Here is a 27,202-nt window from a genome sequence, read left to right on the forward strand (position 1 = left end):
GGGTGGGTCGGGGCTGAAGGCAGGGGAGCTGTAGGTGCCCTCTCAGGACAGGGGGACCCGAGAGACCTTTGCTCTGGCTGAGGTTCTCCATCAGGAGCCCATCAAGGCAACCGGGAGGCCTCTGGGGTACCCTGGAATTTGCCTTACATGTTTCTCTTTAAGGGGGCCACCTCCTTCCCTGGTGCAGGGGAACCTGATTTACTCAAAGCCCTTCCTGCTTGGAGTTTGGCCTGGCAGTTTCAGCAAGTTCGTGGCACCTCCTCCAGGACAGGGTCTAGCAAGGCAGTCTGTATCTCTGGCTCTGGGAAGAAGCCTGTCACCAAAGCAGGAAAAGGCATTCTGACGTGTGTGTGCTTCTGGACATTCTTAACACCCCCCAACCCACCCCTTTCCCAATGTCTTGCAGGAGACAGACTGTGACCAGCACCCCCTGCTGGATCGAGCTGCACCTGAATGGGCCTTTGCAGTGGCTTGACAAGGTCCTCACCCAGATGGGCTCCCCAAGCATCCGCTGCTCCAGTGTGTCTTAGAGACATTGGGTGTGAAGGGGGAGGGTGGGGAGGGTGGGCTTGGGGAAAATGGCCATGCAGGAGGTGGAGAAATCAGAACTCAAATTACGGTTGTCAAAGAAGAAGAAATTTTTCTCCCTCAACCAAAGTGGCACGAGCCTGTTTTACAGAACATGAAAGCAAACCCAGAGATGGATTTTTATGAACAGCTGTGTCTGCTGAACACATCTGCCCTTTGGCCCTGGTGTGAAGGGCAAGAAATGGCTTCTGCTCTGGTGGCTTGAGCAAACAGGTAGTATTTTACCACCTGCCCCCTCCCCCAGCCCCTTTTTCTTTTAATGACAGCAAACTGAGATGTCACTGCCCAACAGGAAACGGCCCTGTGGTAAGGACCAAGTGCAGAATTCGCCTTGGGCGCTCTAGAGGCAGGGAGAAGCCGGCAGGCAGGGGTATGAGCGCACTTCAGGCCCAGCCCTCCTCTTCCAGTGAGCATTCCTGAACCCCAGCAGTGGCAGACCTTGCACCCTGGGGGCTGAATTGACTTGGGGTGGGGAGGGGTCTTGTCTGTCTCCACCCCTCGGGGAGCATACTGATTGGTGTGAGCGAGTGTGTCCAGAACCGAGCACACAGGGACCGGTGGGAAAAGGTGGTGACACCTCTTCTTTAAAAACACTCTTAAAGTTGTCTGCATTTTCAGCAGTTGGAAGGATCTGTTGAGGCTCAGCACGTAGGAAATGTATAGTTTGTAGCATCACGTTAATCTCAAAGAGATTTGAATTATGTGAAATGCTCCCGGGAAGCAGGAGGTAGTTGTCCGTGACGGTGTTCCACCACGGTGCGCGGGTCTCCGGTCACCTGTAAGAGCTCGCTCCGCTTTCTCATGCATTCGGCTACATTGGCTGATGTAGTCAGTTGCGTTAATTAAATGAACTTTGTCGTATGCTCTTTTAAACCCTTGTTTTATATTTAAAAAAAAAAACCTTGGGTTGGCACGTTGATTGGGAAACCAGAGGGGGACCCAGCAACTTCTCCCCCAAAGTGAAGCTTTTCCAGGTTTTGTTGGGAAGACACCTGCCAGCACTTTTGGAAGCTGAAATTAACAGGAGCAAATTCACCAGGAGGGAAAGATCTCAGGCCAACACAAAAGCAAATGAAAGGGCTATTAAAAAAATTTTTTTACACCTTTGAAAATTGCAGGTTTGGTGCAAAGAGGTCTGTCATCTTTCCCCTGGGATATGAGATTATCTAGCTCACAGCAGAGGATCATCAGTGACAACTCTAGCAGTTATAATGTGTAGTAAGTACTGCTCCCAGTGGCAATTAGTGAGAAAACTACTATAAGTTATTTCAACTGGAAAAAAAAAAAAAAAAGAGCCCTCTTCTACTGGCCTTTTGCAGAATACAGCAGATGGAATTGCCACTTGCAATTGGTACTTTATACTTTGCTGCTGTTTTTGTATGAAATGACTTACCCCATATTTTTGCATGGATTTCTACCAGGAAAAATAAAGGGATTTCCTATGGAAGTCCTGTCTTAATTGCAGGTGAAGGGAAGAAAGTGTACACTTTTGGCAGGTATAAACCTCAAATGTGATGACATTTCTGATGCTATGTGGAGATGTTGGGGGCTTCCTGGGTGCCTCGCAGGATCCTAGGCCTCTGAAGCTTCAGCCCTGAAGTTTCCAGGTAGGAGAGCTGCTTGCCAAGCCTCCAGAGCACACAGGAAGAGACGAGAGTACCTTGCCAGACCTGGACTGGTCTTCGCGCAGGACTGTTGACACAGAGCCGGAGACGGTGTGTCGTCCCTCACTCCACCTGAGGGGACCAGATACTGCAAGTCTGAAGTTTGTGCCTGGTATGAAATGATGGTGGACTGCTTCTTTTAGATACAGGAAATCATCTGAACCTCCTGGATGTGTGTTCCTGCTCCCGGTCAGGTCTGAGACTCATGGTATGACTTCTTATTCCATTTTGGCCTCGGCTGAAGCCATCGTGCTGCCCCCTCTAAAAGCCATGGGGAGCAGTCTCTGAGGGCCCGCGTTCTCCACCTGCTAACGTGATCTCCTATGAGGGCTTCCTACGGCGCACAGCTGTCCCCCAGGTACTTGGGAACTGGCTTCAGGTACAACCCAATTTGGGTGATCTTGGTCACATCTGGCTGCATTTGGATGGTGTCTTAGAACCCTCAGTGCTCAAAGCTAAAGGCTACTTCTAGGAGGCATGAAGTTTTAATTTTGTGTTTTTTTCCGAAAGCTACTTAATTGGCCCTTTTTCTTTATAGACTAGACTGCTGGAGGAGGATGAGTGAGGAAAAAGTGGGGAAGCCCACCTTCAGCACCATTGAAAAGAAATTTGGTTGTACCCAGAGGTTAGGATCTGGTTTCATTCCCACCATAGAGGCTGTGTAGGTGGCTTTGAGGCACGTGTAATATTAGTGTCCTTCAAGTCATAAAAATAGTTTTAAAATCCTATTGCCTGCAGGCACTTATACATTGAAAAACTTAAAGGACAGCTGAAAGGGGCAGGAGGAAATCAGGGCAGTTCTGGGGGGTGACGGTGGCTGTTGGAGACCCTTTTCAGTGCCGTTGTCCAGGCTGCACAACGTGCCTTGTTCCCCTGCCCCGGGCTCCCCGCCAGGCCACCTTCACCTTGCGGCTTGTGCTGATGCTGACCTGAGAGTAGCTATAGCGCGGGGTCCTAGATCCTGGCCTCAGCACCTCCCTCAGGAGCCAACTTGTATTCCCTTTCCTCTCCGCCCACTCCCTCCCTCCCCCTAACTTTATTTAGCACTTGGAGCCTTCCAGCGCAAGTAGGTAGCCGCCCCAGCGGTTCGGGTTACAGGCCTGTGCTGGCCAGTCTTCTCTGCTGGCCACCTTCCTGGCAGACTGCAGATCTGACATTCTGAGACAAGCCCAGAGTCAGGAGCGGGGACTTGGACTCTTAGGAAGAACAGACATGAGGGCAAGGCTGCTGGCAGACTTTTCCATTGTCCTTATGTTGTCTGTGCTGTATTTTTTTTATTTACCATGGTGATTATTTTTTTAAATCATTGTTAATGTATTGGAATGAGCTGTAGCACGTATCTTGTGCTTAGTTTGTTTTTCTCCATCTCCCTCTGGCTTCCTAGAGTTTGGACGTATTCCAGGGCTAAATGCTTTTACTCACACTGCAGAAAAAGGTTTTCTTTAAGTAACGTGTGCATGACATGCATGTATGTGAGTAGCTTGGGGAGACGGCAGATATCTGATTTCATTCTCAGCCCCAAGCTGCCATTTCTGAGGCTCCGTGAGGGTCTCTGCGGGGTGAGAGCTCACATTAGGCCACTCTCTGTAGTCCTAAAAAGGAGAAGGGAGGGACAGGAATCTTCAGACTGCTCAGGGGACTGTTTACCAAGGGGGTTACCAGTAGCAAGAGAGGGCATGAGTTTGGTTCTGGGCCCTGTGTCTTACTGTGTGACTAGGTGGCAGAGTTGGGAGTTTTTCCCAAATCTACATCTTTGCTAGAAGAAAACCTCAACACAGCTAAGTTGTACCATTTTTCTTTGTGTGGCATAGATGTTCCCTTTTGAACCCCTTCAAGTAACAGTCTTTCAGGATTATCAGCCACTCCACAAGTGGGTGGGAAAGCAGAAAAATGTATGGATCAAAAATGAAGATGAGGCATCTCTGATGGAAGAGTGGGGAAATGACTTGCTCTACAGGCAACCTTTCAGAAACACAGCTATCACATGCAAAAACTCGCGTATTGTGTAAACTGGATTGAGAAATTCTCTCAAGGGATCCTGTAATTTTTTTTTTATGCTAAAGTAACGTACACTCGAGCATTCTGGTGTTTTTATATTTATGTAATAATTTCTTAAAACCATTCAAGACAGATAACTATTTAATTTTTTGAAGAAAGTTGGAAAAGGCTCTCCTCCCAAGGACAGCGGCTGGGAAGAGACGGGGCACAGCCGGTTCCAAACGCTGGTAGAGGGTGCACTGGCTTTTGGGCTCAGTGCCTGGAACGACCGACCCAGGCTGGCTCCCCACGTGGCAGCATGTGACCCACGCAGCTCGGAGTCGAATACAGGCCCTTACGTGGGGGCCTCTGAACCAAGCCCCTCTCCCTCCTTAGGGGTGAGAAGTGTCCAGAGGGATGGAGCCATCTTCCTCCAGGGAGCCTTCATTCACCCTCAGTACTGCTGTTGCACCTAGGCTGTTCTGGGCAGGACTCCTGTTTGGGTGTGCGTTTGGGTGAGGAAAAAGAACGCGGAGGACGTTGATTACCTTCCCTTCTCAGCCAGCCTGACCTTTTAATACCTTTGTAAAAAGCATGTATGTATTTATAGTGTTTTAGATTTTTCTAACCTTTATCTTAAGGGCAGAGCACGTGTTTAAGCATTGTGCCCCTATTGTTAAAGAACTGTGTCCTCTCTCCTTCTCTCTCCCCTGTAAGTGCCCTTCTAATAAACTTTTCATTGAAAAGCTGCTGGGCCAGAAACTCGCTCTCATTCTCGCTGCCATGTCTGGGTGGAGAGGAGAGGTTAAAGGGCCCCGGGGGCTTCAGAGAAAAGTGTCTCCAAGCCCAAGTGCACTCTGACCAAGGATGTGCCAGGTCCCGTTCTGCCACAGCCCCGCTGCCCTCATTCACTCACCGAGGGCAACACGCGGTGCCAGCCAGTCCTGCAGGGATAGTGGGAGCCTCCGGGTCAGGCACATGAAGGTGTCAAGTCTCCCAGTTGGCACGTCTCCCAGCACTGCACAAGTCCCAGCGACGCTGTCTCCACGTTGTGACTTCGTGTTCGTTTCCCTTGTATTTGAGAGCCTTTGGCAAGTGAGTGGATGCCACCGGATTAATCTTGCCACAGGCAATGGAGGTAGGTTTCAGGTTCTGAAAGGTTTCCACACTCTCCAGCTCACGTGACTTAGCTCCTGTGAAAATCCATTTTAAATTCCAAACGCCCAAGGAGAAAGAGACTTCAAAATTGTTTTCCATGGCTGAATCTTACACTGACTCCAGCTGATGTGGATTAAGAAACAGGATGGTTAAAATGAATAAACAATTTGAGGGAGGCGGAAGGGGGCTGGAGTAATTCTCTAGCTGGGCCACTTCTACAGCAGCCTTCCCTCCCAGGACCTCACCGGAGTCCACATATGCTGTACCAGGAGGGAGGCAGATTTCCCAGGAATGGCACCCACATGCCTATAGGTTTGGCCTCCATGAACTACATCAAATCCCTACCTTCGTTATTTGGCCAGTTCTAGCCTCCCGCCCCTAAATGACTTTCCCCAAGGTTTTATCTAGTCAATCTCTCGGCAAATGACTCTCACATCCCTACCTCTAAACCAACCTGTTCCTTGAGCGCCACAACTTTAAATTCCAGCTGCCTGTGAAACCCGATCCAAAACAACTCCCCCAAACTGAATCATCTCCCGCCTTGCCCAAGCAAGCTCCCTTTCCTGACTCTCTGTGTTTATCGGGAGCCCCCCGCCTCCCCACCTTCTCCCAAGTCCTGAGCAGCTCGATGCTTTGCTTTTCCTTGTTCCCCCCCACCTCCCGCCTCTGCAGCTGCCCCTGTTGATCCAGCCCCCTTTTGGAAAGGCTCTGAATGTCCGCTCTCCTCTTTTTCTCAGGCCTGCACCTCCCCCTTCCACGGGGGTATCCCCAGACCAGTGTATGTACTCTTGACATTTCTCCCTGAGAGAGCTCATCTAACCTGTGTGATTTCAAGCCACATAATGCTAAGGACTCCCAAATCCGTATTTCTAGCCCGGACATCAATCCCCAGCTTCAGACTCATATCCAACAGCCTGCTGGCTACTAGTACGTGGAGGTGCCACAAGTACCTCAAAACTCAGTTTAAAAACCGGAAGTCATCCTTGCCCTTACTGAACCATCGCCTTCTCCTGGCCTTCAGCCCCGCTTTATCACAATCCTTTACCCAGCCCGTGGCCACAAAGTCACAGTCGTCTACCACTCCCTCACGCCCCACATCGACCAGCCCTGTCCCTCCGCTCTCTCGGCCCTGTACTCCAGGCCCTCTGTCACCTGGACAACTGCATGGCTTCCTAACCACTCTTGGAGCCCACAGCCTGCTTTCCCATAAATGCACCATCCACACTGCCCCCAGTGACCTCCCTGACCTTAGATGGCCCCAGAGTCCACAGCACAAATTCTAAGGCCTTTAACATGGGCCACGTGACCCTTACCACCTGGCCCCTGTCCAGCTCTCATAGCTCGCTGCCTCGCCCCTGCAACCCAGCGTCGCGTTAACTGCAGTTCCTCATGTATCACACCAGTCTACACCCTCCTTCTCCCACCCAGCCTGACACCACCAATTCACCGGGCTAACCTTCCCTAATGCTCTGAGACTCACTTCAGAAAGGAAGCCTTTTGTGAATCTTCCTTGAGAGCAGGGTCTGTATCTTATTCTTGTATCCTCAGCTTCTTTTGGCCACCACATATTTTTGCTGAATACAGGGAATGAATTGGTACCTGTATCTAGTAGATTCTACCTTAGCAATGTCTTTTCCATCCATTTTCATTGTGCTGTCCTATACAAGTCCTTATATATGGTTGAAGGAATACCACCAAAATAAAGTTCCTGATTACCTTTTATCACAGCTATTTATCACAGCTATTCCAATATTCTCCTAAATTGTCTCCCTCTAGTCCAGGGATGGCAAGTACAGGGCAAAATTACCACCTTTCACTAGTTCTCTATCCATGCAAAAGCCACTCATCACAATGCTGGGTCCATTCTCAGCTTCAGAATCCTTCTCAACACAGCTCTCCAGGCAGACTGGTAATCAACTGGTGTTGGCTCGTCCTGCTGCCAGATTTTCCTGGAATTAATTACAGTTACAGGTCTTCTGCTCGAAACCCGCTGGCTCCTTGATTACCTCCCGAGTAGGCACAAAGTGGAATTCCAAGGTTCTCAGCATCACTCCATCCTTATCTACCACCATTTCTCTAGCTGGACTACTGGGGTTTCCCCAACATAACTCCTTGCTTGCTTATCTCCATACCTTTGTTCATGCCATAGCTTCCACTAAGAATTTTGCAGCCTTCACCCACGTATCTGCCCAAATTCGTATCCCAAAATGCTCAAGTCAAGCATCACTTCCTCAAAGTCAGTGGGTCTCAAAGTGTGGTCTCTGGTCAGCAGCATCAGTATCACCTGGAAAGTTAGAAACCCACATTCCCAGGCCCCACCCCAGACCTCCTGAATCAGAAATCCTGGGGTGGGGCCCTCCAGGTGATTCTGACATGGGCTCATGATTGAGAACCACTGCTCCAAGATGCACATCATGCTCTTCCTAACCCACTCGGCTCTCTCCTTCCACAGCAATTAAGGCTGGACACAGCACTCTTCACATCCTGCCCAGCATCTGACCTTTTGTAGCCTCACTTTGCTCGCCCCCTTCTCCCACCTGAGTCAGACAATGAGCTGCTAGGGAAGAGAACCCGCATCCTTACCCAAGTCTGCAGGCTCGCATCCTTACCCAAGTCTGCAGGCTCGGCCACGGCCAGCACAGTCTGTCACTAAGAAGGCTCCCAGCCAGTGCTGGCTGCACTGAGTCCTCGTTTCAGCTCTCACCAGGAGAAAGGAACAGGTTGCAGTTGCTCGTCCTTAACTTCAAGTTTGAGGCCTTCTAACACCATTAATGATTTCCTGAGATTTCCTGGAACAACAGGATTGATGCAGACCATGTCCTTGGGCTTCAAAGGAACAGACTCTTCTCTCCTAAATTATGCTGCTGTTTCCATAAAGTTCCTACCCCAGGCCTCACTCAGCCTACATTTTGTAGCATTAAAGCCACCTGGTCGATAAGAGAAAAGGGAGAGGCAGTGGTTGGTCACATGCTTCACAGGAGAGAACCCAGGAGGCTTTCTGTGACCCATTTATGCCTTGCAGATTTATAGCTGTGAGGATCAAGTATTTGAACCTATCACCATACACACAGATAAAAAAGGATTTTAGAGGAAAAAAATTTTTTTCTTCCCAAACCTGTGTTCTAGAGATGCAGTTAGTTATAACCATTAGGTCCAGGTTTTGAATCAATACTTTTCCAACAGGAAACAAAGTAGAACAGCACATCATTTAGAGCTGGACCAGGGCTCAGTAGTGTTCCAACAAAAGATCACACTGTTGCTATTACCTCTTTTCAATTCTTCATTCTGCAAATCAAAGAAACATCTCAGAATCGAGAAAGATACTTCCTATACTAGAGGAACTGTAACACACACTTAACTCTGAAGAAAGACACCTACATTAAGAGCAAGGCTGGTGATGTTAATAACAGGCATAGGTAATGCCCAAAATATAAAACTTAGAAAACGCCTAAGACCCTTTCTGCAAGAGCTTACATGCCAAAGGGGCAAGGATGGATCACTAAACCCCAAGTGGAATCTAAATCAAAACTAGAACTTTGCCCTGCACTGTGAGCATGATGCTTTTAGGAACATACGAATTATGGGCAAGTTAATTGTTAGGGTGTTGTTTTTAAATCTTGTACTAAGGGGGTACACTTGACCTGATTTTTCACACTTTCTCCGCCTACAGCCCTCTATGAGATGGGTATTTAATGATAGAATGCTGTAGCTAAACTGTCTTGCCTATTTTAAAGTTTTCTGGGTTGGGGGTGAAAGGCAGCTCTTAACTCATCCAGCATTCTCGGTCTCCATCAGTCAGAACGTTCAATGAATCAAACCTCTGACCACACTGGACACATGTTGGCTAAATTTAGCTTTGTATCAGCAAACACTCCAGCTCAGAATAGTTCAGGGAGCTCTCGTCTTACCCTTAGACAGTGATTCTTCAAAGGCTGTTTTTCCACGGCAGGCCAAGACAGGGCAAGGGGCACTCCACGTGCTCTCTCGATGGCCACTGTCAAGAGACTGACCCAAGGTTAAGGGAATCTGGCAGGCCACGGCAAAAATGTTTATCCCCACCTCTCCGTGGTGGGAACACGAAGTTAGCAATAGATCACATTTCCTTTGTTATAAGTAGTTTGCAGTAATGGCTTGACACGCTCTATGGTCCTTGAACCACATCCCATATTACTCAGCCATCTAAGTCTAGCATCCCTGAATCTCCAGCTTCTCTGAATTAGATGTGGCCAAGTTCTATAAATAGAGAGCAAGCAAACTGGTTCTGTCAATCTTCTCATATTCTGGCAGGATAACATATCTTAAAATTATAAAAATATCTATGTCTTCATCACTCTAAAATTATTACATAACATATGATTTTCTCAGGGAAATAAAAAGTTTATTCTTGTCTCTCCCTACCTCCTAACACTCATGGACCTTAAAACTTTAGGATCATGTTCATCAAAACTATTGAATGCAAGTCCAAACCAGCTTTAAGTGCCCACTATGTGCCAGACACCATGTTACACAAATAGAAAAATGTTTAAGGAAAAAAAAAGCCAAGGTTCTTGTTTTAAATCCCAGATGGACAGTCCATAGTAACTTATGGTGGCATGTACATAGGTCACTTTAGATAGAATGCAATTTTTATTACACTATTAGCTCATGATCACTCTTCTTAAAATGGACCTTTAGTAGATACCACTGGACACTTTAATCTCACATCTCCCCTAGAAGGGGCCAATACCCCCAGATAGCTGAGATCTTGAAAACATGACTTGATATTATACATATAAATGGTGGATTCTAAAAGAGTTTGACAAACTCTTAGATTATCTGCTACTTATGCCTAATCCAATAAAGGAAGGCTTCCCCACCCCACCCCCAAAAAAACAACAAAATCATAAAAATACACATAAGCTGACTTTATAAATAAATCACATTTTAATCACCTGGCTTTGTTTAATCCACAAAATCAAGTTCACAGCTTTTTCTAGTCTGTTTTCCCTAACCACGTGACCTAATGTATTTTCTGAAACCTTTCATGTTTTAAGAAAAATATGTTCCACCTTTCATCTTGCAACCCCAGAGCCAGCTTCCCTTATATTCCCAGTCAATGGCTGATGCAGTCACCTCAAAGAAACACTGATGGAATGATGGTAAACTACAGTCTCAAAGACCTTCAGAATAGTGAAAAGAAAAAAGAAAAGAAAAGAAAGAAAAAGAAAAAAAATATCAAGCAAGATATAAACAAGCCTATAAACAAGTCAGGCGGCCAAAATGATGATGGGGAGTTCAGCAAAAGATGACTGGGTTGAGTAGGGAAGTATCTCAGGTAGAGAGAGCTAGGGTCTTTGTTAGTCAAGCCCTAGCATGAATAATTTAGTGTTCTTCATCAGATGAAAGGCCTTCAATTTCATCTCTGTCTCCCCCAATTGCCATCCAGAAAGCTTTGGCCACCTGTGGAGAGAAGCAAGCAACAAACTGTAGGCAACAACTGAATTTCAGCTCGTTTCATATGTTATACACAGAAGTGATTAAGACTTAAAATTTTACACCCTGCCCTCCAGCACTCTGGCAACATCTATCAAAACCCCCTGAACACCCTGACCCATGACTTCTACTCCTAGACTTTATACTGAGGATATAATCAGAGCTGTTTACACAGGTGATGTACAAGGATACACACAGCTTCACTACAGAAGAAAAAAAAGGCACGTGACCTAAATGTCCAAAAGGGAACTGGATAAATAAATTATGACACATTCATACAATGGAATACCATAAACCATATACATTTCCTGCCAAGAACATGTTGTGTTGGTAATAACCAAACCAAACCAAACAAAATAACTAAGCATTTTCCAGCCTAACAGCTAAGAAGGCAAACATCCTGAGTCTCAATGTTCCACGTCACTCAACATACATTGGAAAATCTTGGTTTGACTGCAGCAACTATATTACTACTGGGTAAATATTCAATTAGTTATAAGTTAATATCCAACAAAACGTTCACAGTAAGATACTTTAGAAGCAAACAAGTGTGATATACCATTCTTATAGCACTGGACCTGCTGTAGGTACTCAATAAGTACCTGACTGATTTTCTCACCTTTTCTGCATGCAACTTTCTTTGCTCGTGAGGAAGCGTCGCAGCCTTGTCTAGGGGGAAAATATATCTTAAGAAATTCATCTAATAGCACAGGACAATCTGGAATGCATGGATGTTCTAACACTAGAAGATGGGAAATGGGTTTCACAGACACATTTATGGTGTAGTCATTATAGCTGTTAGGAAGTTTAAGTCTTCCAAATTTTCCAGATGAGAATGATGTGAGTAAATTGGTAGGGATCTTACTGATTCCATGTTAATGAGACACACTGAAAGAAACAGAGACAGGCAAGAGAAGAAGGGAAAGTAAGAGGAAAAAGAATGAAGAAAGAGGAAAATTTTCCCAAGGAAATTTTTACCAACAGAGGATGGCACAGTCCCCCAGTACCCAAGTTTCTCAGATGAGGCCAGGGCATGGAATGCAATCAGCAGTTACAAAGTAAAATCCTACTATATAAAATAGAGGAGCATCAGTATGGGAATCTGTTAGACACAATGGATCCGATTACCTTTCATTTCTTTTAACTTTGAAAATAGTCTTTCAAAATTCTCCAAATCTCCTCCGCCTGTAGTAAGACTGGCTAGTTCTTGAATATCCAGGTCTAACGTGGGATCTGAAATAAGGATTCATCACACATTATTTATGTATGTGCTAAAAACACAGAATCCAAAAGCAATCAATCTGGCTTTGATGAAAGTTACCACTGAATGAGTGCCCACTGGGGACCAGCTGTACAGCTCATGGTGCTGCATCCTGCTTGGCTGGTAGTGGGCCCTCACAAATGAACAGTAACTCATTTTATCTGTAAAACACTGTTAACGAGGCAAGGAATTCTGTTTCCACTTTTCTAGAGAAAACTAGAGTTCAGAGACTAAGTGACCTTGCTGAAGGTCACAGCTAATAAGTGTGACCTTGGATTCAGACTTACATGTTTCCAATTCTAAAGGTCACGCCCTGCACTAAGGTCCACAGATTCAATAAATGCCTGAAATTTATACCATATTTTACTGGTCAACAAGTATTTTCACATCTGTTATTGACAACCATATAAGGTGGTTAGGACAGATACCACTGTCCACAATTTACACATGAAGCAAGCTGAGTTTAAAAATGAACTCATCTAAAATTACAGCCATTCAGAGGTAGAGCCAATTTAAATTCCTATTTTCTTACCACAAATCCTTTACTATTTCTACCTCGGCATGTGGCTTCTTTATCAAACTTTGTTTTTAATCAGAATTTTCACTCGGCCTCCACTCCAGGCCAGCCACCTCTAGGATGTCTTCCCTGACCGTCCCAGCTCACAGGTCTCCCTCCTTAGGATTTGTCCCACACTTAGTGTTTATAGAGCTGTCTTGGCACTGGCATACATTACTCTGTATGCTAGCATCTGTCTACTGTTACTATAATAAATACTACAGTAAGAGAGAGAGTTTGCTTTGTCCCCACCACTGAGTGCTTTAACTTATACGATTCCATTTCATTTTTGCAACAGCGATGCGAGGAAAGATTTGTCACCCCTATGTTATAGAAGGGGAAACTAAGGCCCACGGATGCTAAATAACTTACTCAAGGTCATCTCACTACTAGTGGTAGAGCCATGATTTGAACCCAGTTGTCCAGGATTCCAAGCCCATGACTTTACCCATTACATTACATTACAAGGCCTGTCTCTGCATTTTTAGACTATAAGCTCCTTGAAGACAAGGCTGATAACATAATTCTTTACATCTACTACAATGTCATACAGATAATTTGATGTTAAAGATGCATTTGGTTAATAAATTTGCTTTAGTTCAATGGGTATGCCATGGTGGCAGTTGGTATATAGGGCTAGAGATAAAAAAATTGTGATTAATCTGTATACGTGATAACTGAACTGTGGACGTGGACAGAATCACTTAATGCTTAAATACAGGTTTGGAAGAGGAGTTTAGATGGAACATTGAGGAATGGCGATATTTAAAGGCTGGGTAAAGGAGTGTAATCTTCCAAAGCAAGAGAAGGAATCATCAGAGAGGTAGGAAGAACATCAGGAGATGTGTTGGGTGAGTCAAGAGAAGATAATGTTTCAGAAAGGGACTGATTCATAATATTGAATGCCGCCAAGAGGTCAAGATGGGGACTGGAGGACGTCTATTAGACTGAGTGGTATGGAAGTCGTTGGTGAGCTGTCTTCACGGAAAATGGGAGCAAGAGCTAGATGGGAATGAACTGAGGGATGAGTTGAGGAATGGAAATAAGTAAAGAGAGGAGGGAGATGTGGGGTTGAGGAAGTGTTTTACTTTTGCTTGCTTGGTTTTGTCTTTTTAAAGAATTTTGAAATAACTGTAGTCTTACAAAAAAGTTGCAAAAATAGTACAGAGCCTTCCGATATGCCCTTCCCCCACCCTCCCTCAGTGTTAACATCTTATATAACCATGGTACAATTATAAACATCACGAAGTTAATAATGGAACAATGCTACTGACTAAACTACAGACTTCATTCAACCTTCATCAGTTTTTCCACTAATATCCTTTTTTCTGTTCCAGGATCCAATTCAGGATTGTACACAGAATTTAGCTGTCAGATCTTAGTCTTCTCCAATTTGTGACAGTTCCTAAGTCCTGCCTTGTCTCTCATGATTTTGACACCTCTGAAGAGTACTGGCCAGTTATTTTGTATAATATCCCTCAATCTGGGTTTGTCTGATGTTTTCTTATTATTAGGTTGAAGTTATGGACCTTTGGCAGGAACACCACAGAAGTAAGTGCCCTTTCAGTGCATCATATTGGAGGGAGATGATGTCTATATGTCCTGTTACTGGTGATGTAACCTTCATCACTTAAAGTGGTATCTGCCAGGTTTTTCCAGTATAAAGTTACTGTTTTCCCCTTTGTAATAAATAACTTGGGAAAGATACTTTTTGACTATGGTAATGTTGTGTTTCTTCTTAAACTTTCATCTACTAATTTCACCATCCAACAGTGGATCTTGCCTGCAACAACTATTACTGTGGTGTGTGGCTAAGGGTAATTTTCTATTTCCTCCATAATGTCTACATGTATTAATTGGAATTCTTCTGTAAGGAGGAGCAGTCTTTTCTTTTCCAGTTATGCATTTATTCATTTATTTATTTAAATTAGTATGGATTCATGGATATGTATTTTATTCTATGGGTTACAGCCCAATACTATGTTAATTTACTTTGCTGGTCAAATTGTTCCAGCTTTAGCCACTGGAAGCTCTTTCAGGTTGGTTCCTGTGCCCTTTCAACATGCCCCCATTCTTTTTTTGAGCACTTCCTTACCTTCTGGCACCATGATGCTCCACGTTCATCCTGCATCTTTCCTGCCCCAGCCCTGAATCAACCACTTCTCCAAGTAGCCCTGTACCTTTTCTTGGAGAATGGTATTTCGAAACCAAGATCTAAGTGCTAAGTATGTCCACTGCTATTATTGTTGCTTCTAGGTCCTCCCAGTGGACAGAGCTAGGAAATATATATATGTATTTACACATGCATACACATATGTATATTTATTTCTCTACTGCTCTAACTATATTTTAAAACCCAAGAGTTCATACTGATACCTTCAATTCTAGTTCAGTACCAAAGGGTTCATCTCAGCCTTCCCCTTTCCTTATTTGTAATTTCTTTCTCTGACAGTGAGAAACCTAGCTCTCATTATCTATGCTATATTTTCTTATTCTTTCAACATATATAAAATATATTCCATATAAATATTCAGAATTTCAAACCCATACCCTGGTAAGAATCAAATTTATTAAATAGAGTGCAGGATTTCTGTTCATTTCTTTTTGGTTTTGGCCTCATGGTATCCAGTCAGAATACCATTTTCCCAAATTCTTTAAGTTAGTTATTTTCCCCACCTCCTTCAGTGTGGTCAATGGTTTGTTTTCAGGGCAGAGATTTTAGCAGGTTTAGAAGCTAATATGAAGGGTTCAACTGAGAGGATGAGGTTGAATAAACTAGAGAGAAAGAGATTATATACTAATTTTTCCTTCTTAATATGTTTCTATAACCAATCATTTGAGTTTTCTACATGGATTATCTTACAAACAGAAAAAAAAAAGTTTTTAAAACTTATTACTGCACATGGGCCCTCTGTGGCATAAAAAGTAGTGATGTCAGTAGCTCCCCGACAAAAGAACGTTTATAGTTATTGTTAACTAAGCTCCTTGGCTTTCTGGCTTTTGGGCAGCAAACTGGATTCCAGTTTCAGCTCTAGGACCTTCTTGTTAGGTGCCCTTGGACAAGTTATTAAACTGCTCTGGGCCTCATCTTCATCTCTGTAAAATAGCTTCTCTGCCAAACTTCATTACCAAATGAGAATGTGGACATAAAAAAGTTTTTAAAAGATATGGGAGGGCTTATAAAGCTGTATTATTCTTGTTACCATCAATTCTGACTACTGTGAAATACTATGAAAAAACTGTGTAGTATGGAGATATAAAGCTGTTTCACCACCTGGTTCTGTCTGCGCTAGCTAAGATGATCGTAATCACGATCCTGCGGAGAGAATCAGCAGGACAATGGTGCCCACAGATCTGTAATGTATTTACTCTCCCTCCTTTTTCTGACAGCCGTCCACAAGGCTAACATTCATTTAGGGTGCACTATCAATTTCCTTCCCTCGTCCTCATTTAAATTCAATTTCCCCTTGGATGATTTATGCCCTGATACATGGGCTACTGCAAGTTCCACAGAGCTGTCACTTAGCAGCCAGAGAGGTGCTTACCCACGATGCTATCGACCTGCGTGTCTGTTGTATTAGATGCACCACCTCGATTATCCAAGAGGGGTTCAGTCCTCTCTGCTGCTGGCAACTGGGGCTGCTGGTGAGGAAAATACACACAAGCAACAATTTAACAGGAGGTTGCTTCCGAACTAAATCCAAAAAGGCTCGCACTTCCACCCACTGGTTAGCTTTGGAGAAGCAGTAATAGGAGCCAGACACAAAGAGAGGTGGAAGAAGGATCAAGGTCACATTAAACAAAAGGCTAAAAATTCACTAAACTCAGCAGTGTTTCTCCTCAAGGAAAAATTAAAAAGTATTATGATTTTGCTATTGACTATTAAAACATATTGTTTGCTTTAAGATCATGTTTTATTCAAAATCTGAAAATGTATAAGGTCCTATCACAAACAGCTCAGAGACTGAGGAAGAAGGTCCCAGAAAGACAATGTGGCACTACATAATGTGCTCGTGGTTCCAACCTGCCAACCGAGGCAGACTTGGACCAAAGTCCTTGAGGACAGAGGATTGAAATCAGCCTATTTAAGCTCATTAAGGGCAAGGACCTTGCCTCAGATTGTACAGGATACAGGAAGTACTTAAAAAGAACAATTAATTTTATTTTATATTTAAAGATTTGGGGGCAACTTTATGCCTTAAGGAAATCCTAGCACATTTTTAAAAGCACTCTAGCAAAAACACATGGAACAGCCCAAACTGCAAACATCTTGAAAGGGCTTACTGCTTTAATGCTGAACTAGCCTGCTCTTAACAGCTAGCAGGCATAAAGAGGGCTGTTTTAGGTTCTCCTTTTATCTATTGCTAATATTCTCTGCCACTTCTTAAATGGAAAGGAGAAAATGATGAATGGTGTAAAGATTCATAATAACGAGTAGAAATTAAAGCCAAAGAAGAGAAAAGATCCAGGAAAAATCTTTACCTCTGAGTGGCAGGTCTCTGCTGATCCAGTGCTATGGTTTGCTCCAGCCAATGAGCTGAGAAGGTTAAAGCCTTGGTTCCTATCTGAAAAGAAAAAATACAATCACTGAAATTTTTAATTTATATTTAAAACTGTTAAAATGACTGTGATGATGAAATAATAGCTATTTCCTCATTATAAAAGTTCTATCTATAAAAAACAGTTACTATCAATTACAAAACTCTAAATTCCAGATAACTTTAAATCTCATAGTATTAGTCCAGGTCAAATATACGGCAGGGCCATTACAACAAACAAAAGGCCGTTCAGTAGTTCTGTTTGCAAAGGTTAACAGAACTGATGTTTTAATAGTTGCTATGAACTAATACTTCAGTGTTTTAAACAATTAAAAAACATTAAAAAGAATCAATGCCAAGGCATTATTATCAGGTGAAATGAACATTCATGCTTTCTTGAAATAAAGCTCTGTTTATGCAGTTAAGGTTCCCAATACTTCAGATATGTATATTTATAATGGAGGACAAATCTAGAGCAAAATATCAGAACCCAGTCCTGATCTGACAGCATTCCCCAGAATCACCTGGACGCTTATTAAAATTACCCAGTATTCAAGGACCCAACTTCAGACTGAGGCAGCATCTATGGAACAGAGGCCAAGGAATTTGAACTTTTAGCAAGTACTCCAGGAGAGTCCTTAGGATGAGGAAAATTGGAAAAAAAAAAACCCCAAAAAACAAACAACAAAAAAACACTGCCTGAGAGTAGAAATGTGAAACCCACAATTCAAGAGTCTAGTGGTACAGAAGTCAAAGAACTGCTCTCTCAGGAAGACAACTTCTTCCCACCTCGCCTTTCCTCTCCCTATAGCTTCCCTGGACCCATTCTCATCTGTCTTCAAAACAACCTACAGACCTCCTAGGTCCTCTCCCTTGCCAGGTGAAACCTGTTGTCAGATAGTCACACAAAGTATCACAGAAAGATAACCAGTCGCAGTCTCCTCTTCTTCCCTTTCACTTGGGGAGATTTGCCTTTTAAACTGGGAGGAAGCCCGACTGTGGCATGTGGGGTCTGGGCCTGCAGCTTTTCCCAGGCTGACCTCTCACCACGTGGGCAGTCGCCTACTTACTGCACACGGCTATCTACCAGTCAGCACCTGTGCTTTAAGGATACAAAGGCGCTGGGCGGTACCAAGAGCCTGCTGCTGCCCTGCTGCTTTTCCTGCTCCACAACCAAAGGTGCACATATACTCCTGGAGCCCCCTCTCACTCCTTCAGCCAACCTGTCCAGTCTGTGAGGAACTCTCCAGCCCCAATGCCTGGATGCACCCCATCCAAGAACCAGGGGCTGTTTTATCAGGTAGGCCGTGGAGGCTCAGAAGCTGAGAGAAGCAGATCCATGTGATGTCCCACACTGATGGTTTCACAGAGCCCAGGGGTGTTTATTCAAACATCAACATAATTCTTTCTTGTGGCCAATGTGCTATAGACTCTAAAGCAGTTGTATGCAGTTATGCAATACTCAGGGATTTTACATGTCATGAGGATACATGAGAGCTCTTATAAAATACTTTAGGCTCTTTGTACAAAAGGCATTATTTGAGTAAGAGAGTACTGATGCAAGAGAGCCCTCACTTCTATTACTGGAAATAACTTGGACTGTGGGTAATTTTCAAATCAGTTCACAAATCTCTCTCCATATTCCAATTCCACGGCTTATGTTTTTCCTTTGTTGGGCATTACCTAAACTTGGCAGGCCAAACTGCAATCCCTGAAGAATAATACAATACAATGTCAATTTAGACACGTTATTAGACCAAAATGGTCTATTTAAAATACCTCATTATTTACAGTGGCTGCCTCCAAGAAGGGGATCTGGGATGGACAGGAGTGAGAGGGAGCTGAACTAGTAACCGTATACCATAAACCTTTGTGTACCTTTTGATTTTTGTTCCATATTCATGTGTTTGCTCCATATTCATGTGTTTGCCTATTTAAAGAGATTTTTAAATGTTTAATGATTAAATGCTATGTGTATTTCACCACAATAAAAAAAACCTAAATGCCCCAATTCTAATAATGAATAAAATTATGGAAAAGTCCAAATAGTGGGAAGAAGACTGGGCTAATGGTCAGAAAACCTGGATTCCACTCCAGGCTCTGCCCACCTTTATGACCTTGGACAAGTCAATCAATCTTTCTGTGCCTCAATCCTCTGATCTGTAAAAAAAAGAGGATTGCTAGACATGGTTGTTAAGGTCCTTTCTGCTCTAGATATTTGTGATTTTATAAAGTAAAATGGCATTCTTTAGCTTGACAGTTAGCTCTGAATTAGGTATTTTAAATTACTTAATAGAAAAAAAAGAACCTTAAATGCCAGAATCCTTTTAAGGTCCACAGATGACTATGAGTTTATAATCAGGTTTCAGGCTAATGAAAGCTGGAAGAACTTTTGCTCAGTATTTTCTTATAAACAATGGAGAATTTAGTCAACTAATGTGAGTTCACTCTGTTCCACTGATTATATATATTTTTTTTCTCTAAATTTTTTTAAACATCTTTATTGGAATATAATTGCTTTACAATGGTGTGTTAGTTTCTGCTTTATAACAAAGTGAATCAGCTATACACATACATATATCCCCTTATCTCCTCCCTCTTGCATCTCCCTCCCACCCTCCCTATCCCAACCCTCTAGGTGGTCACAAACCACCTAGCTGATCTCCCTGTGCTATGCAGCTGCTTCCCACTAGCTATCTATTTTACATTTGGTAGTGTATATATGTCCATGCCACTCTCTCACTTCAGCCCAGCTTACCCTTCCCCCTCCCCATGTCCTCAAGTCCATTCTCTATGTCTGCGTCTTTATTCCTATCTTGCCCCTAGGTTCTTCATAACCTTTTTTTTTTTTTAGATTCCTTATATATATGTTAGTATACGGTATTTATTTTTCTCTTTCTAACTTACTTCACTCTGTATGACAGACTCTACATCCATTCACCTCACTACAAATAACTCAGTTTCGTTTCTTTTTATGGCTGAGTAATATTCCATTGTACATATGTGCCACATCTTCTTTATCCATTCATCTGTCGATGGACACTTAGGTCGCTTCCATGTCCTGGCTATTGTAAATAGAGCTGCAATGAACATTGTGGTACATGACTCTTTTTGACCACTGCTTATATTTTAGGGAAGTTAGAGACATATAAATTTTCACAATTAGAAAAGCAACTCATTTTTGTTTATCCAAAGCAGATTGCTCGCAAATTAATGTTGCTAAAAAAAACCTGGATGTTTTATACACCTATGGTTTTAAAGAAACTCTACATGTTCCCTAGTTCAATGTTTAACAAAATTCTGCCCATGTGCACCCACTGTAAAACTATTGTTCTCACAGAAAAGAATTACCTGAATCTTTTCTTGTTTGACAGATTTTTCTCCCCAGGATTCAGGGCATGGAAATGTCATCCCCATTAAGAAGGATTTATTCTTTTAGCAGATAGTTGTTGAAATTGGCTTTAGCATCTCTGGTTTTATTGACGCCTCAAAATACTACACTAGGAAGGAATAAATTAATCTACCTACTCAGCTGATTCTTCTGGAACTTCAGAGCCGCAGAAAGGAGAAGTTGTTAAGTGATGTAAAATAAGTTATTCTAGAAGGAATAGTAAGTATACTAAACTCTGGTCCTAAAAACACTAATTCAGTACTGGTCATTTGCATAAAATTCTTCCAGGAAGTGTCAGAAACAAAACCATAGCCTCTAGAATAAAGGTTAGCAATGGGAAATTCTCAAGCCTTGTGGAGGAGCTTTTATTTTATTTTTCAATAGGAAGTTTCAAGAAAACTTGAAATATATGAAATATTTGGATATCTCTTTACAAACCTAAAGGCACACTTATTTATCTTCTTCTACAGAGGATTTATTATATTTTTTACAGAGTAAAGTATAACTCGAAGAGATTAGGTCACTTGTTCAAAGTCACATAGCTAGAACCTGAACGTGAAATCCAGAACTCTCTGATTCTAATTAATTTCCATTAAGCTCACAGGTATCATATAAAGGAGCAAAGAGACATTCAATGCTTGATATACAAATACTGAATATGACAACACAAACTTGGATTAAGTGCAAAAAGATATCTTTTTATTCACATATAGTTCTCTTTTGTCAGTAATCCTTCATTACTTCCCTGGTTTAGACTGATTTCAACTGAACTAAGATGAACAGCTGAGGACTGAATAATTAATCATATGCCACTTCAATGCCTCTCATTAATTTATCCCAGCCCAGCCCCCATAACTCCTGGAGGCACTGGTCACATAAAACTGGAGGCAGACAGGTGGTTAGGCCCCAGTGTCCCTTCACTGTCCCTCAAGTATATGTAGACAAGGGTTTCCCAAATTCAGCACTATAGACATTTGAGTGTGTATGGGGACGAGGGGCAAGGGGGAGTCTTGTACATCCCCGCCTATACTACCAAATGCCTATAGCACTGCCAATGTCCACCGGGGAGGGGGGCAAAACTGCCTCCAATTGAGAACCACTGATATAGATCTAATTAGGACAGGAAATTTGGGGCTATAACGCTCAGGTATTAAGTCATTTCTTGGAAGGACTTTTCAATGGAAAAATAATAAAAGCATTTAAGATTCTACCTTTACCTCCTGTCAGCATTACAAATATCCTCCCCTTACTCTGGGAAACTTCTCTAGATGATTTCAGCTCCCTCAGTGCCATCTGCCTTGTTGTCCTTACTGTGCTAGTATAAATACTTATCTTGAGTCTATCTGCCATCCTAAACTATATTATAAACTCCTTGCAGACAGAGACAGGAGCTAAGGGTTCTTCCACCTTCCTCAGCTCCCAGCACAGTGCTAAGTGTACAGGGGGGATGCTGAGATATCCGCTGACTGCCTGACATGACTGTCAGACAGAGACTGCAAGCATTAGAGAAGGTTGGAAAATACGCATATACTTTATCTCACATTCCACTTCTGTTTGACAAATGGAAATGAAATGTTTTTAAAATCACACAAGAATTAGAACCAATCTATTCTCTTTTACTAAACTACTGCTTGAAAAAGGTAAAACTTTAAAGTATATTATTAAAAACAGTGCTTCTTTAGGAAAATAGGCTTAAGCACTAAATCTGGCTCCATCATCAGCTTTGGATTCAGAAAAGTGAATCTCTGCTCTCCCTCTGACATCTGGGACATGTGCTCACAAGTCAAGAACTGTCTCTGCCAATACTTGAACATATAATGAACTTTCTGGTGACCAGAAAGTAACCAGACTATGTTTTTTGCCCTTTTTCCTGATTGTAAATGATATGTTCATTGTATAAAATTTGGAAAATAGAGAAAAGTATAAGGAAGAAAACTAAATCACCAAAGATGTCAATTAATACTTTGGTAAATGTCCTCCTATTCTTTTTTTCTGTGCATGCATACACACAAATTCTTAACCAACTGAATTAAACATCAGAATGAGTACTGTTTTTTACCAAAGTTGTAAAGGAAAGCTTTACACTAATTCCAATAATGGTTCCACTCTAAGTCCTATCTCCAGAGCCTGAAGCACCCTCTTGAAAATCCTCAAAGGAATGTTTACAATCAAGTCAAAAACCATTCAGAACCAAGTGTGGGGAATAATGAGAGTGAACGAAACAAAACTTTATCATAAAGAAAAAGATGACTTTTCTTATGTGGTTCATAACCAGCTCTAAAAATAATTCCAAAGAATGACTACCAAAAATGTTTTGCAAGGTGGCCACAGAAGGAGGCCTGCAGTGCCTTTGTGGTGACTAATTTGAAGTGATTTCCCACCATTTGTTTGCCTATGGACAATTTTGGGGGTGATTTTTTAAAAAACAAAGTCTCATTATTTTACCCATACATTTATTGCCTTCCATCTTCTCTAATTTTTCACAATTCCTCCTTCCCCTTCTGCTCTTACAACACACACTCCTCCAAATTATGCACTCTACCTAAAAATCAATATGTATCTTACTTATTTTATTTTTGACCACAACATTCACAGTGAGACAACTGACAGAGATTATTCAAATCATTTTTTCAGTTCCACAATATTAGGTGCTGGGATAAAAAAATGGGAACAACTCAATCTGTCTCAAGGAACTCAGTTCTGTAGAATGTAATGTTGATATAATTCTACTCTATCCTAGAGGTTAGGCAACTGGAGTCCAGAGACATGATGCCATTTTCCCAAAATCACCCAGGCAGGGGACATGGGTTCGAGCCCTGGTCTGGGAAGATCCCACATGTCGCAGAGCAACTAAGCCCGTGCACCACAACTAGAGCCTGCGTGCCGCATCTAATGAAGCCCGCGCACCTAGAGCCCTGTGCTCCGTGACAACAGAAGCCACGGTAATGAGAAGCCGCATACCACAACAAAGAGTAGCCCCTGTTCGCGACAAGTAGAGAAAGCCCACGCACAGCAATGAAGACCCAATGCAGCCAATAAATAAATTTATTAAAAAAATCACCCAGGCACAGACAGACCCCACTAGAACCTTCTTCATTAACCATTCTTCCATTCACTAATTTGATGTTGTTTTATTTTCTGTGACATTAAATTCAAGTTTTTATTTAACCATTGCTTTTTTTTTAAACTCTCTCTTTAAAAAAAATTATATTAAAGGTAGTAGCCATCTACGTTCTCGGGCGAGTAGCCCAGGTATCAGGTAGCCAGACAGACCTTGTGTTTTGGTACTCAATTCTTGACAATGCTCTGTACATCAGTTGCAAAGGATTCCTTAAAATGAAATCTGGGATTTCTGCCATGGTTCTTTGTCACCAAGTACATACTGAGGAACATACATTAACAGATGATCAATTCTTTTCATTTATAATGGGAAGGCATAGAAAACTACCATAAGAAAGAATTGTTTCTACTATTAATTCCACTTAATCCTTACCCACCTGCATCACTGGATATTAAATATTATAATAGATAAACAAAGTAAATTGTCAGAGCTTTTGAAATCCAATCTCCACAATTACTGCTTACCACTTGGGGATCAATGTCACAACTCTGTAATATTTGTTTAGTCTAATCACTCCTTCACTGATTAGAAACACTAAAAGATCACAGAATTTCCCTTCCTGGCCCTTCTCTCAGTGGTGGTATTTGTAAAAAATAAAACCAAAAGCAAACAAACAAAAACCCACTGAACACCCAAGAGCCAACTAAACCGCCCATGGTACTTACCAGTGCTCAGGTGACAAAGCCTGGGGTAGGGGGTGGGGAGCTTGGGGGTAATGTTAAACTGACACTCTAAACAAGGACACTGTGCATAATGCTACCTTCCTATGTGAAACAATGAGTGACAACTTCATCTGAAACAAAACAAAACATGTCATCAGACTTCTACTAACCAACTTCTTTTCCTTGATCTTAAAACCAAATCTGAGAGCCACGGAGGACAGCGCAGCAGAAGGGGTGCGGAGGGCAAAGCGGAGAGATTTCCGCCCAAAGGATGGGTGCCAGCCAGCACTCACCAGCCTGAGAGGCTTCTCTGCACACCCGCCGGGGCGGGCAGGGCTGGGAGCTGAGGCTCGGGCTTCGGTCGGATGCAGGGAGAGGACTGGGGTTGGCGGTGTGAACACAGCCTGCAGGGGGGCTAGTGCACCATGGCTAGCCGGGAGGGAGTCCGGGAAAAGTCTGGAGCTGCCGAAGAGACAAGAGACTTTTTCTTGCCTCTTTGTTTCCAGGTGCACGAGGAGAGGGGATTAAGAGCACTGCTTAAAGGAATTAAAACAGAGACGGGGCGGGCTGCGGCTATCAGCGCGGACCCCAGAGACGGGCATGGGACGCTAAGGCTGCTGCTGCAGCCACCAAGAAGCCTGTGTGCAAGCACAGGTCACTATCCACACCTCCCCTCCTGGAGCCTCTACAGCCCGCCACTGCCAGGGTCCCGTGATACAGGGACAACTTCCCCGGGAGAACACACGGTGCGCCACAGGCTGGTGCAAAGTCACGCCGGCCTCTGCCGCCGCAGACTCGCCCCGCATCCGTACCCCTCCCTCCCCCCGGCCTGAGTGAGCCAGAGCCCCCGAATCAGCGGCTCCTTTAACCCTGTCCTGTTTGAGCGAAGAACAGACGCCCTGAGACGACCTACACGCAGAGGCGGGGCCAATCCAAAGCTAAACCCCGGGAGCTGTGCGAAAAAAGAAGAGAAAGGGAAACTTCTCCCAGTAGCCTCAGAATCAGCGGATAAAAGCTCCACAATCAACTTGATGTGCCCTGCATCTATGGAATACCTAAATAGACAACGAATCATCCCAAATTGAGGAGGTGAACTTTGGGAGCAAGATAGATTATTTTTTCCCCTTTTCCCCTTTTTGCGAGTGTGTATGTGTATGCTTCTGTGTGAGATTTTGTCTGTATAGCTTTACTTTCACCATTTGTCCTAGGGTTCTGTCTGTTTTTTTTTTTTTTTTACTTAAAATTTTTTTTTCTTAATAATTATTTTTAATTTTAATAACTTTATTTTATTTTATCTTACTTTTATTTTATCTTATTCCTTCTTTCCTTCCTCCCTTTCTCTTTCTATTTTTTCTCCCTTTTATTCTGAGCCGTGTGGAGGACAGGCTCTTGGTGCTCCAGTCAGGCGTCAGGGCTGTGCCACTGAGGTGGGAGAGCCAACTTCAGGACACTGGTCCACAAGAGACCTCCCAGCTCCACGTAATATCAAATGGCGAAAATCTCCCAGAGATCTCCATCTCAACACCAACACCCAGCTTCACTCAACGGCCAGCAAGCTACAGTGCTGGACACCCTATGCCAGACAACCAGCAAGACAGGAACACAACCCCATCCATTAGCAGAGAGGCTGCCTAAAATCACAATAAGGCCACAGACACCCCAAAACACACAGGCACTAGTCCCTCCACCAGGAAACCTACACAACCCACCAAACCAACCTTAGCCACTGGGGACAGACACCAAAAACAATGGGAACTACGAACCTGCAGCCTGTGAAAAGGAGACCCCAAACACAGTAAGATAAGCAAAATGAAAAGACAGAAAAACACACAGCAGATGAAGGAGCAAGGTAAAAACCCACCAGATCTAAAAAATGAAGAGAAAATAGGCAGTCTACCTGAAAAAGAATTCAGAATAATGATAGTCAAGATGACCCAAAATCTTGGAAATAGAATAGAAAAAATGCAAGAAACATTTAACAAAGAGCTAGAAGAACTAAAGAGGAAACAAGCAATGATGAACAACACAATAAATGAAACTAAAAATACTCTAGAAGGGGTCAATAGCAGAATAACTGAGGCAGAAGAAAAGATAAGTGACCTGGAAGATAAAATAGCGGAAATAACTACTGCAGAGCAGAATAAAGAAAAAAGAATGGGGCTTCCCTGGTGGCGCAGTGGTTGAGAGTCCACCTGCCGATGCAGGGGACGCGGGTTCGTGCCCCGGTCCGGGAAGATCCCACATGCCGTGGAGCGGCTGGGCCCGTGAGCCGTGGCCACTGAGCCTGCACGTCCAGAGCCTGTGCTCCGCAACGGGAGAGGCCACAACAGTGAGAGGCCCACATACCGCAAAAAAAAAAAAAAAAAAAAAAAAAGAAAAAAGAATGAAAAGAACTGAGGACAGTCTCAGAGACCTCTGGGACAACATTAAACGCACCAACGTTCGAATTATAGGGGTCCCAGAAGAAGAAGACAAAAAGAAAGGGACTGAGAAAATATTTGAAGAGATTATAGATGAAAACTTCCCTAATATGGGAAAGGAAATAGTTAATCAAGTCCAGGAAGCACAGAGAGTCCCATACAGGATAAATCCAAGGAGAAACACGCCAAGACACATATTAATCAAACTGTCAAGAATTAAATACAAAGAAAACATATTAAAAGCAGCAAGGGAAAAACAACAAATAACACACAAGGGAATCCCCATAAGGTTAACAGCTGATCTTTCAGCAGAAACTCTGCAAGCCAGAAGGGACTGGCAGGACATATTTAAACTGATGCAGGAGAAAAACCTACAACCAAGATTACTCTACCC

The 27,202-nt window shown here is 43.1% G+C and overlaps 2 protein-coding genes across 3 annotated transcripts in view; one reads left to right on the plus strand and one right to left on the minus strand.

Moving 5' to 3' along the window:
- SMAD3 (SMAD family member 3) overlaps positions 1-4,980 on the plus strand; it is a 120,933-nt gene extending 115,953 nt beyond the window's left edge. The window contains exon 9 of the mRNA XM_082619127.1: positions 407-4,980. Coding sequence (XP_082475253.1) covers positions 407-530 — 124 coding nt within the window. The 3' untranslated portion in view covers positions 531-4,980. The remainder of the gene's footprint in view (positions 1-406) is intronic.
- Positions 4,981-10,291: 5,311 nt separating this feature from the next.
- AAGAB (alpha and gamma adaptin binding protein) overlaps positions 10,292-27,202 on the minus strand; it is an 82,983-nt gene continuing 66,072 nt past the window's right edge. Inside the window, exons 6-10 of one of the 2 annotated variants that reach the window (XM_082619129.1) lie at positions 17,159-17,241; positions 16,222-16,315; positions 11,988-12,092; positions 11,479-11,528; positions 10,292-10,826 (exon numbers count right to left, since the gene is read on the minus strand). In XM_082619129.1, the coding sequence (XP_082475255.1) occupies positions 10,749-10,826; positions 11,479-11,528; positions 11,988-12,092; positions 16,222-16,315; positions 17,159-17,241 (410 nt within the window). In that variant the 3' untranslated portion in view covers positions 10,292-10,748. Of the gene's footprint in view, positions 10,827-11,478; positions 11,529-11,987; positions 12,093-16,221; positions 16,319-17,158; positions 17,242-27,202 lie in introns of both variants that reach the window. The other variant, XM_082619128.1, reaches the window with a different exon arrangement.

This window comes from Mesoplodon mirus (assembly GCF_964341445.2).
Source record: "Mesoplodon mirus genome assembly, chromosome: 4".
Taxonomy (NCBI): domain Eukaryota; kingdom Metazoa; phylum Chordata; class Mammalia; order Artiodactyla; family Ziphiidae; genus Mesoplodon; species Mesoplodon mirus.